A 12,000-nucleotide genomic window follows, 5' to 3' on the forward strand; every position below is an offset into this window, starting at 1 on the left:
GCCCATCACTTGAACTTTTTCACATTATGTCAAATTACAACCAAAAACTTCTATGTATTTCATTTGGATTTTATGTCATGGACCAAAACAAAGTAATATGCAATTGTGAAGTGGAAGGCAAATGATGAATGGTTTGAAAAACTTTTAACCTACAAAAATCTGAAAAGTGTTGTGGATTTGATTTCAGCACTCTACACTCTAATAACCCCTAAAAATAATCTAGTGCAAACAGCTACGTTCAGAAGTCCAACAACAAATATCATCTCAAGGCACTTTAATGAAAAAAAAAGAAACATCCAGTTCTTTTGAACATCCAAAAACATCAAATAAAACGTCTACAGTCAATTAAATCCAATCATCCAGATTCAAAGTCAGTTACATTCCAATTTGGTACTAGTTATCAAACAGTGCAGTCAAGTCCATTTTATTATTCAAATTGGTAAAAAGTTTTCCATCTAAGGAAACCGAGCCGATTGCAATGAGTCAACGAACCTAAAGTAACCACTCATCCTGAACATGTAGCCATAGTGAATGACACTGAGTTATTAACTTTGCTGCAATCCTTCGTACTGAGACTGACCAGAATTAAACAATTTATTCTCCATGCAAAACACTATTTGTGGTAGAAAACTAACATTGCACGTCACGCTGAACACACTATGAAACCCCACCGTGAAACATGGCGGTTGCAGCATCATGCTGTGGGGTTGCTTTATTCAGCATGGACAGGGAAGCTGGTCATAGCTGATGGGAAGATGGGTGGAGTTAAATAGAGGACAATCCTGGAATAAAACCTGTTCCAGGTTGCAAAAGAACCGAGACTGAGGTGGAGGTTCACCTTCCAGCAGGACAGCCAGGGCTACTATAGAACGGTTTAGATTAAAGCACAGTCATGTGCAAAGAGTCATTTTGTAAAAAAGAATGGTCAAAAAACTTCAGTCTGTAGATGTGCAAAGCTGGTACACATACCAAAAATACTCACAGCTGTAACTGAAGCAGAAGGTGGTTCTACACAGTACTGACCCAGGAGGACACACTTTTTAGTTTCAGATTTTCAGTTTGATTTTGAAAATTATATTTTCCTTCCACTTTACAAATACGTGCTACTTTGTGCTACTATTACATAAAACCCATTGAAGTTTGTGATTGTAACATGACAAAATATTTAATGAATACTTTAATAGAAATAGTTCTTACTATTTGCTTTAAAAAAAATCAAACAGATATATGAATAAACACTGCAGAAAACCTGTACCTCGTACGTGAGGTAGTGCTCTTTAAGCCGGTACTCCTCCCAGTCACGGCTTTTTGGGTCAACCGAGGGCTGGTTTTTTCTGTGTTCCTCCAGCTCCAAACTGGTCTGCTTCAGCTTGCTCTCATGACTCCGCAGCTGCTCCTCCTGCACCAAGCACAGACCCAACAAAACCAGAAGACTCAGAAAACAGCCAATCAGGTGCAAGCTGAAACATGAAAATGTGTTGCAGTAGAAGGGTATACACAATCTTGTATCTAGATGCTAATAGTGTCATTGACAGCAGCATCTAAATATTTTCTGGTAAACTATATTCCTCTATATAGTCCATCATCTGTGTTACTTTGACCTGGTTGAGTCTGGTGGATGAGGACGGCAGGATGGGCCGACAGAAGTTTTTCATGGAACCAATTGCAGCGGGAAAAGCTGGAGCGGAGAATAGAGCTGCCACCAAGTTTATCCGGAAGATCCAGGACATCATCTCCTCCTCACTACTGTAGAGTGGGATGTTGATAGAGAAGTGAGAGTACAGAGAATAAAAATTACTTGATCAGTGTTTGATTACCAAGACATGAAGCCAGATTTTTGTGCTTTGTTTATGGCATTAGTGGCCTTTATTTTGTCATTTCTTTGAAAGTAGGCAGACAGGAAACAGAACGAAGAGTGGGAAAGACATGCAGCACAGGTTGCCATGGCTGGGACTCGAACAATGGAACCGCTTTGTCTCAACAGAAGGACTGCGTGTTCTACCGCTGCACCACGCTGCACACGTGAAATCATACTTTTAAGAAGCTTCATCTCCAACATATACCTAAAAACCACTCAGATGGTGTTTATTTATTTTAACATTCTTTAAGATAAGCTTGTTGGTCCTGGCAGATTTTCTGTTTTTGCTCTGTTTTCTCTTAGGGGACTTACGGGGCCTGCAGTAGAAAGACTCTCCAGTCTGAGGTTTTCAGTTTCAGCACATTGGGTCTTTTACTGTAGTCAGTGGCATGAGTGGCTAAAGCGTGATGAATCCGTACTGCATTCTTCAGGTCCACCTCGGAAATGTCACTGTCAGGTTTGTACTCATCCTGTGTAAATATGAGAAAAACACAGTAGCAAGCTGAAGTTTAAACTCAGTATCAGTTTGATAATTACTTTTTTTTTACAACTAAGAAGAATTGTTTCCTGCTAACCCCAGATTTCTGTTATAAAGTTAAAACACTACCAGCTTTGCGCTGCAGTCAGATTTACCTGGGTTAAAACCCTAAAAGACTGCCCGTGTGGTCGGTGCAGCCCTCTAACCAGCAGAGGGAGACAAACACACACTACCTCTTTTTCTTTCAACACATTTCTCTTCCACTCTTCCTCTATCACACACGTACACACACATGCAAACCACAGCAGCTAGCAGCATCCAGCACAGCTGTCACCGCGGTGGTGAATGTGTTTCTATGGCAACGGAGCAGAGTATAAGATCTGGTACCTTCTGGAGATATAGGATCATTCCCTTTAGAACCGCGTAAAACTTTTTCCAACCCCGACGGCCCCTTGGAGCTGAAAGAGAAACAAACATTAAAACAAAATGTATGTAATAAAAGAATAAATAAATGTAAATGTTTTGTCAACTTTAGTTCATCACTGAGTTCGTGTGCAGGCACTGACTTCTTTTGCCGTCCATGTCAGCATGACTTTTGCGGGTCAGCACTCCATGTTTGTAGGTGACCGCGTTTAGCAGAATGGGAATGGCAATGAAAGGGTTACTGCTGTCCGTTACCCTGGCAACACGCTTACTCCCGCCCTCACAGTGCTCCTCCACTAACTCAGACAGACTCTTCCTGAGCTCCTCCTCCTCACTGTGCACACAGACACCCATTGAGATAAACCGAAGCAGCATGCATTCAAGTGTACTCACTTCTGTAAAACTCACATACCCCAAATACTTTTCTCTTTGACAAGCATAAAAGGTGTACTCACACTGCCCACTCAAGCTTTTCATTCTTGATCGAGTTATACAAGACCTGTGACAAAGAATATATATTAAAAAAAAAAGAAATCAGTTAACATCTCTATTCATTTCAGTTTTATTAGGATGACCACAGCACTGGAGATCAAACACAAACATTATTCTAAGGGAGGGGTAATAAGAAAATAATTAAAGTTCACATGATTTTTGCACCTTTAATAAATCTTTAGGGAAGTCTCTGCCATTATTGAGGCCATCTAGATTACTGATAAACTGCTGGCAAGACATCTTCTTCCCAATGTTCTGAAGAGAGGAGGAAAAAATAACAGCAGACAGAAACAAACAATAAATCAGCTTTAGTCAATGAGGTTTTCTTTTATTACTTTTGTAGAGATTTTTTTCAGCCTTACTGGTCACAGTCAGTGGAAAACCATTCAGAAATTCAAAGACAATGTATTTTCAGTGTGGTACATCTTTTTCCTCTAACTTGATTGCAGTTTGAAAACATCCCACTGGGTGGCGGTGTTATGCAGCTAGAGTTCAGCAGTGATTCTGCCTTTATAAAAGGTTATCTAGCTGAACCTACCTCAGAGGGAGTGTGTGTTAAGTAATTATGGTACATCATTAGTGTAGGATACAAGAGAGAGGTGTTTATATCTGCAATCAAACTCTGTGAATAAACATAGAATGAAAAATAAAACTCATTTACTTACTCAGGATACAACCTTGCTTCTCTTTTTTAACAATGTAACACATCTGGATTGATTTCTATTCACTAGAATAATTTGTATTATGGTTTCATTAGTAAAATGGAGTAATAATAATAACATGTTTGTCAAAAAAAACAAAAAACACTCTTAACCTAAATCTGCCACAGGTTTAAAAAAATGTTGGGCTTATGGAGTTTAAATATAATCTACTGCTCTGCTCATTCGCCTTCCCTCCCTGTTACAGATCTCCGTCCTTGGATTTATTTAGCCGTTTGGTTTTCAGTTCATGATTTTGGACCCTGGACATTTTGTAAATTTCTATTTGAGTTATTAAATATCTTTATTTTTTAATTCCACCTCTGCCTCCCTCTTGCTAGTATTTGGGTCATCCCATTAAAAACCATTGTGACAGTCATGTCATATGTAATACATCAGGAATACAGAACTTATTAGTAGTTCCTAAAGGCACTTATTCTATAAAGACTATTAAGGGTGTGTATAATCATGCCACCAGTGTTTATGTCAAAAACAATGATTTGATGATTTTTCCCTCCAATTTTCTGATTAACGGTACTAAAATTAAATATTATTCATTATTTGACTGTTGAATTACACTAATGCAATAAAAGAGGAATTTATCTTTTTGCCTTTTACACATCTTTACCCGGGACACCAACCAATGTGCCTGTCTTGTAATTTTAGCTGATAAAAGGAGGACAACATATCTATGGGGCAAGTGTTAGTTGGTAAGGATACTCACCACCTGCAGGGGCAGAGAGAGACCAGGGGACCAGATTTGGTTAGCAGGGCAGGGATTTGAAAAGGAGGGAAAGGAATTGAAAAGAAAGAGAGGATATTTGTTAAAAAGAGGGGTGTTCATTATAATGACTACTAATGAGGGTAGAACTGAACTGAAGAGCAGAGCCAAAGACTCAAACTGTGCACAGACAGTGCTCCAATTTTCACACTGCACATATGAGACTATTCGAGTAGACGAGACATAAACAGGTCATAAAGTAGGCCGGGGAAGAGAGTGTGAAGCAGCAAAAAGGACAGACAGGAAAAAACTGAGAAAAGAGTAGAACATACAGCAAAGATATGCCATGCTGACAGTGATTTATCTTCCGAATTTTCACCCCATTGGAAAGATTTCAAAAGAACAAATAATGAAAACACGGAGGCAGGAAGACAACAGTGCATACATGTCCATGCAGATCAGTGTTGAGCAGCATTAGGGCACAGGTTAATGTGTGGGCTCCATCTGCAAAAAGATAAAGCAGAAGGTCAGTGTTGGGGGACCATGGGTCTGAACATAGCACAGATGCTAAAATAGCTAGATGGTTCTGTGAAATAGCTATCGCTAAGCCTGTAGTAAAATATGGCAATCATATACACTATATTGCCAAAAGTGTAACAGCGGACTTCCTATGATGCCACTGCCCGTATAAAACCCCCACCTTTCCAATGGTCCTTTCTCTAAGACCCGGACTCCGCTGAGAGACTGGCCGGAGAGGCAGCGCGCTAATGTCTCTTTGCTGGCAAACAGACATGAACTCTTCAAACTGGATCCAAGGGTATCATACAATCATCGATCATATCCACAAGTTAAGTAATGATGAATTACTGTTGAAAGAATCCGGTATTCATTCATAAAAAGGGGTAAATTAAGGTATAAGCATTGCTTACTTTCTCTCTGAGGCCTGCAGAAGCAAACTGTCCCAGAAAAGTCCCCAGTAGAGACACTGTCTCTACAAGCTGAGTGAAGTGGTTTTCCCTGCCTGAGAGAAGGACAACAAGTAGCCGCATCACCGTGGTAACGTGCAGTGTGGTCAGCGGACAGAATGGGCCGCCCAGCCACAGCTCCGGAGGTTAGCTGGAAGCTAATCCATTGTTCACAGAGATCTCTTCAAATTTCGTCGTCGCCCGGACAACTCCTCAGCATGGTTCATGAGGTTAAGTTTTGGGCAGAGAATAATAGAGATATTTAGGATGAAATGATCTGAACGTTTTTCATTTTATGAAGTTTGGTTTTGTTTGTGTGAAACTGTTATCTTGGTGCTAGCAGGCTATCTGCTCAGCACGTGCTCAGCTTTGTGTTCTATGTTTGTGTGTTTTTAAAGTTAAGACAAACTTTATTTAAAGGGTGATTTTAAACAAATGCTCATGCATTTTAACCCTTTTATTGACGGTATTTTTAAAGCTGTGGGTTTTATTCTGGTGCTAATGGAAGTAATTGGTACACCAGAATTCATTAATTTGGTGCTGTGACCCAATACTATTGGCAATATAGTGTATATTTGATTGGCTAAGGAAAATCTGAAGAAAACGGCAGCCTGATCAGTAACAATTTGCTAAAACAGCTAATGATGGTATCATTCTGTGCTTTTCTTGCTTTTAATAAAACTGGTTGCTTCACCCTTATGGTTCTAACCTTCAGAAGTAGGTGTTTGTGGGTTGCAGTGACAGTAGCGTCTGGAGAAATGGACGAGGACCCGCTCTCTCTCCTGAGTTTCCCCCATCAATGGAAAAGCCTTTAAGAAGTTCCTGTAACACATAAATAGATTAAATATGTAGGAGAACTGATGCCAAACCATTGATACTGGTCGACTGCCCTGCAACTGTAAACGATTTGTTTCTATCAGCTGAAGACCCTGCACAGACATCAGTTTAAGGCAGCATAATTTCTGATATACTGTCAGCTGCACTGGATAATCAACGTCAACATGACAAGTTGATTAGCTCAAAGCTAATGCATTGTAAGGAAGGAAAATAAATATACAGGTCCTTCTCAAAATATTAGCATATTGTGATGAAGTTCATTATTTTCCATAATGTCATGATGAAAATTTAACATTCATATATTTTAGATTCATTGCACACTAACTGAAATATTTCAGGTCTTTTATTGTCTTAATACGGATGATTTTGGCATACAGCTCATGAAAACCCACAATTCCTATCTCACAAAATTAGCATATTTCATCCGACCAATAAAAGAAAAGTGTTTTTAATACAAAAAACGTCAACCTTCAAATAATCATGTACAGTTATGCACTCAATACTTGGTCGGGAATCCTTTTGCAGAAATGACTGCTTCAATGCGGCGTGGCATGGAGGCAATCAGCCTGTGGCACTGCTGAGGTCTTATGGAGGCCCAGGATGCTTCGATAGCGGCCTTTAGCTCATCCAGAGTGTTGGGTCTTGAGTCTCTCAAAGTTCTCTTTACAATATCCCACAGATTCTCTATGGGGTTCAGGTCAGGAGAGTTGGCAGGCCAATTGAGCACAGTGATACCATGGTCAGTAAACCATTTACCAGTGGTTTTGGCACTGTGAGCAGGTGCCAGGTCGTGCTGAAAAATGAAATCTTCATCTCCATAAAGCTTTTCAGCAGATGGAAGCATGATGTGCTCCAAAATCTCCTGATAGCTAGCTGCATTGACCCTGCCCTTGATAAAACACAGTGGACCAACACCAGCAGCTGACACGGCACCTCAGACCATCACTGACTGTGGGTACTTGACACTGGACTTCTGGCATTTTGGCATTTCCTTCTTCCCAGTCTTCCTCCAGACTCTGGCACCTTGATTTCCGAATGACATGCAGAATTTGCTTTCATCCGAAAAAAGTACTTTGGACCACTGAGCAACAGTCCAGTGCTGCTTCTCTGTAGCCCAGGTCAGGCGCTTCTGCCGCTGTTTCTGGTTCAAAAGTGGCTTGACCTGGGGAATGCGGCACCTGTAGCCCATTTCCTGCACACGCCTGTGCACGGTGGCTCTGGACGTTTCTACTCCAGACTCAGTCCACTGCTTCCGCAGGTCCCCCAAGGTCTGGAATCGGCCCTTCTCCACAATCTTCCTCAGGGTCCGGTCACCTCTTCTCGTTGTGTAGCGTTTTCTGCCACACTTTTTCCTTCCCACAGACTTCCCACTGAGGTGCCTTGATACAGCACTCTGGGAACAGCCTATTCGTTCAGAAATGTCTTTCTGTGTCTTACCCTCTTGCTTGAGGGTGTCAATAGTGGCCTTCTGGACAGCAGTCAGGTCGGCAGTCTTACCCATGATTGGGGTTTTGAGTGATGAACCAGGCTGGGAGTTTTAAAGGCCTCAGGAATCTTTTGCAGGTGTTTAGAGTTAACTCGTTGATTCAGATGATTAGGTTCATAGCTCGTTTAGAGACCCTTTTAATGATATGCTAATTTTGTGAGATAGGAATTTTGGGTTTTCATGAGCTGTATGCCAAAATCAACCGTATTAAGACAATAAAAGACCTGAAATATTTCAGTTAGTGTGCAATGAATCTAAAATATATGAATGTTAAATTTTCATCACGACATTATGGAAAATAATTAACTTTATCACAATATGCTAATATTTTGAGAAGGACCTGTATGTGTGTGTAAGGATCTACTGTCTCACACCCTTGTCACCTAAATCTGCTGAGTAAGCATTACCTCAGGGCTCGATCCAGGGACAGGCCAGAGAAATCAAAGTAACTCAGATACTCTGAAGCCACCAGCTGACTAAACTCGTTGCTGCAGACAGAGAGAATTAATCAGCATCAGAATGTCAACATGACATCACGAAGCTTAGAAGGATGAAGCATCTTATAAAAACATTCATAACCCCTGAAATTTTCCACATTTTTGTCACATTACAACAACAAAATTCAATGTATTTTTTTAGGCTTTGATGTGACAGACCAACACTTAGCAGTGCAGAATTTTGATGTGAAAGAAAAATGATACATGGGTTGAATGTATTCATCCCCACTGAGTCAACACTTTGTACAACCACATTGTGCTGCAATTACAGCGGGAAATATTTTGGGCTATGCCTCTATCATGTTTGCACATCTACAGAAAGAAATGTTACCCTTTTTTCTTTGCAAAATAACTTAGCTCTAGTCAGAATGGAAATATGTTTTGTCATATGGGTGATGTGCAGTATGAATGTTTCACCACACGCAGGTTTTGTGAACTGGACAAAAAGTTTATTTTGGTCTCGCCCGAACAGAACACCTTCTACAAGTGGTATGACTTTTTCTGCCAGTCACTGTATATACACTCACCGGCCACTTTATTAGGTCCACCTGTCAAACTGCTCGTTAACGCAAATTTCTAATCAGCCAATCACATGGCAGCAACTCAATGCATGTAGGCATGTAGACAAGGTCAAGACGATCTGCTGCAGTTCAAACTGAGCATCAGAATGAGGAAGAAAGGTGATTTAAGTGACTTTAATTGTGGCATGGTTGTTGGTGCCAGACGGGCGCAAACAACGGGATTTCTATGCACTACCATCTCTAGGGTTTACAGAAAATGGACCAAAAAAGGGAAAATATCCAGTGAGCAGCAGTTCTGTGGGCGCAGATGCCTTGTTGATGCCAGAAGTCAGAGGAGAATGGCCAGACTGGTTCCAGCTGATAGAAAGGCAACAGTAACTAAAATAACCACTCGTTACAACCAAGGCATGCAGAACAGCATCTCTGAACACACAACACGTTGAACGTTGAGGCGGATGGGCTACAGCAGCAGAAGACCACACCAGGTGCCACTCCTGTCAGCTAAGAGCAGGAAACTGAGGCTACAATTCACAAAGGCTCTCCAAAATTGGACAATAGAAGACTGGAAAAACGTTGCCTGGTCTGATGAGTCTTGATTTCTGCTGCGACATTTGGATGGTAGGGTCAGAATGTGGCGTCAACAACATGAAAGCATGGATCCATCCTGCCTTGTATCAACAGTTCAAGCTGGTGGTGGTGTAATGGTGTGGGGGATGTTTTCTTGGCAAACGTTGGGCCCCTTAGTACCAATTGAGCATCGTGTCATCGCCACAGCCTACCTGAGTATTGTTGCTGACCATGTCCATCCCTTTATGACCACAGTGTACCCATCTTCTGATGGTTACTTCCAGCAGGATAACGTACCATGTCATAAAGCACGAATCATCTCAGACTGGTTTCTTGAACATGACAATGAGTTCACTGGACTCAAATGGCCTCCACAGTCACCAGATCTCAATCCAATAGAGCACCTTTGGGATGTGGTGAAACGGGAGATTCACATCATGGATGTGCAGCCGACAAATCTGCAGCATCTGTGTGATGCTATCATGTCAATATGGACCAAACTCTGAGGAATGTTTCCAGTACCTTGTTGAATCTATGCGACGATGGATTAAGGCAGTTCTGAACGCAAAAGGGGGGTCAACCCGGTACTAGCAAGATGTACCTAATAAAGTGGCCGGTGAGTGTACAAACATTTCAAAGAAAGCTGTTAGTCAATCAGGGGTTTTACTTGTTAACTCCACAAAGAAAATTTGTTTACTTAGAAGGAAAATTTGCTGATTTATCTGTTTCATCGGTTATGTGTTTGTTTGCTCACTTTTTGCCCAGGTGTCTGGCCACATCGCAGCGCTTGAAACCATCGAGGTGATACAGGCGCTTGGCCAGCCTCTTGGCGGCCTCACAGTCAACTCGGCAGCCATTGGCCAGAGTGTCGGTGCTGCCGCGCTCCAAGCGCTCCAGGCTGCCCAAATCACACTCCTCCGAATCAGACAGCACGTCTGCAAGGTTGGCATCACTGGGAAAAAGAACATACGCACATGTGCAAACAAACACATGCAAGAGATCGAGTTAATGAATAGGATAACTCATTTTTACTGTTTCAAAATACAAATACATAAACCCAGAAACAACACAATAAACTGCTGAAAGACAATTAAGCACTGGCTCCCATGTAGACAAATACAAGTCAAATGAAGTTTATACTGTTTTTTAAAACAAAGTAATGATTATTACAGGAACCACTCTTCACTATCATGTCATGACCTACTTGGATGCTGGGAACATTAACACTGATTTGGACAGTAAGAATCAAAGCACTAAAGGAGATTTCAAATGATCACATTTCTATAACTCTTTTATCCCAGACAGTAAGCATCTGCTGTCATTTATATTAATGTGCAACAACAAGATTCGGCACCGTACGTTTTGAACATAAAATTGTGGCCTAAGGTCCAGATCATCTATTGCTTCCAGTACATCATGACGTTTTATTTTCCATCCAGGAGATTGAAACTGTTTTGCAGCAAGCAGTCAAGTCTGCAACAACCACCAGCAGCAGCTTTCAATTAGGATAATTTTCAGAACTAGATGGAGAGGGTCTGAACAGAGGAATTGGTTGCGTATATTCCGGTTTCATGCTATACTACTTTCTAACTGTCTTTTATAGGGTACAGTTGGTAAAACTGTAATTTTCTGACATGCCAAACATGCTGCAAAGTTTTTCTGGTGATCATTTTCCAGAGTATAGCGCAGCACTGCTATAAACTTAGAATCAGCTGGTTGTAGGCCAAAAAAGGGCAAACAACCATTCATTACTCTTTTCAGGGTAATGCTGTTTTGAAACAATTGTTTGTGACAAGCTACCAGAATTAGCATGTCTGTTGGTAAAATAAACAGTCCTACAACGTGATTTTGTGAATTATTTTTCTCATTTTGTCTCTCATAGTTGAAGTGTACCTATGAAGAAAACTACAGACCTGTGACATCTTTCTAAGTAGGATAACTGGCACAATCAGTGACTATAATAGTTTTTGGCCCCAGTGTAACTTTAACAATAATAATAGTTTATTAGTTTTTAATAACAGTTAAACCCAAAGGTGTTCATACCTCTGGCAGATTTAGGTTGTTTTTAATCCTGAAATGTTACCAACATGTTTCTTGTGACTGGAAGTAATATCGCCGAGTCCCAACTTCAATCTGAGAATCTGTGGAGGAAGCTAAGGCAATGAGTCCTTCCAACCTTAAAAGACTTGGAGCTCATCATCACCAACAAAAAATCATCAAAATACCAAAAAGCTGCTTAGCAATTATAAGTCTGATTTGATTTCTGTAAGACAAAGAAAGATTTTTCCATTAATCGATGAGATCAAACTGCCTTGTTGAATGAAGAGATTTTTCAATCTAAATCTACCAGGGGTATGAATCATGTCAGGCTTAAGTGTATGAGACATTATTTTAGCAGCAGTAATATTGCTGGTTAGACTTTGCTCTAAAGGATGTTGCACAGCATTAGGACGAGAA

At 40.8% G+C, this 12,000-nt stretch overlaps 1 protein-coding gene across 4 annotated transcripts in view; it reads right to left on the reverse strand.

Annotated features, from left to right (window-relative positions):
* Nucleotides 1-12,000, reverse strand: part of psd2 (pleckstrin and Sec7 domain containing 2) — a 62,196-nt gene that overhangs the window by 3,728 nt on the left and 46,468 nt on the right. For 3 of the 4 annotated variants that reach the window (XM_047353569.1, XM_047353570.1, XM_047353571.1), the window contains exons 4-14: nucleotides 10,298-10,495; nucleotides 8,366-8,446; nucleotides 6,345-6,457; nucleotides 5,114-5,174; nucleotides 3,417-3,507; nucleotides 3,215-3,258; nucleotides 2,903-3,093; nucleotides 2,724-2,794; nucleotides 2,171-2,328; nucleotides 1,602-1,746; nucleotides 1,256-1,399 (exon numbers count right to left, since the gene is read on the reverse strand). In XM_047353569.1, coding sequence (XP_047209525.1) covers nucleotides 1,256-1,399; nucleotides 1,602-1,746; nucleotides 2,171-2,328; nucleotides 2,724-2,794; nucleotides 2,903-3,093; nucleotides 3,215-3,258; nucleotides 3,417-3,507; nucleotides 5,114-5,174; nucleotides 6,345-6,457; nucleotides 8,366-8,446; nucleotides 10,298-10,495 — 1,297 coding nt within the window. The remainder of the gene's footprint in view (nucleotides 1-1,255; nucleotides 1,400-1,601; nucleotides 1,747-2,170; nucleotides 2,329-2,723; nucleotides 2,795-2,902; nucleotides 3,094-3,214; nucleotides 3,259-3,416; nucleotides 3,508-5,113; nucleotides 5,175-6,344; nucleotides 6,458-8,365; nucleotides 8,447-10,297; nucleotides 10,496-12,000) is intronic. The other variant, XM_047353572.1, reaches the window with a different exon arrangement.

Source organism: Girardinichthys multiradiatus, chromosome 23 (genome assembly GCF_021462225.1).
Source record: "Girardinichthys multiradiatus isolate DD_20200921_A chromosome 23, DD_fGirMul_XY1, whole genome shotgun sequence".
In the NCBI taxonomy this organism is placed as follows: Eukaryota; Metazoa; Chordata; class Actinopteri; order Cyprinodontiformes; family Goodeidae; genus Girardinichthys; species Girardinichthys multiradiatus.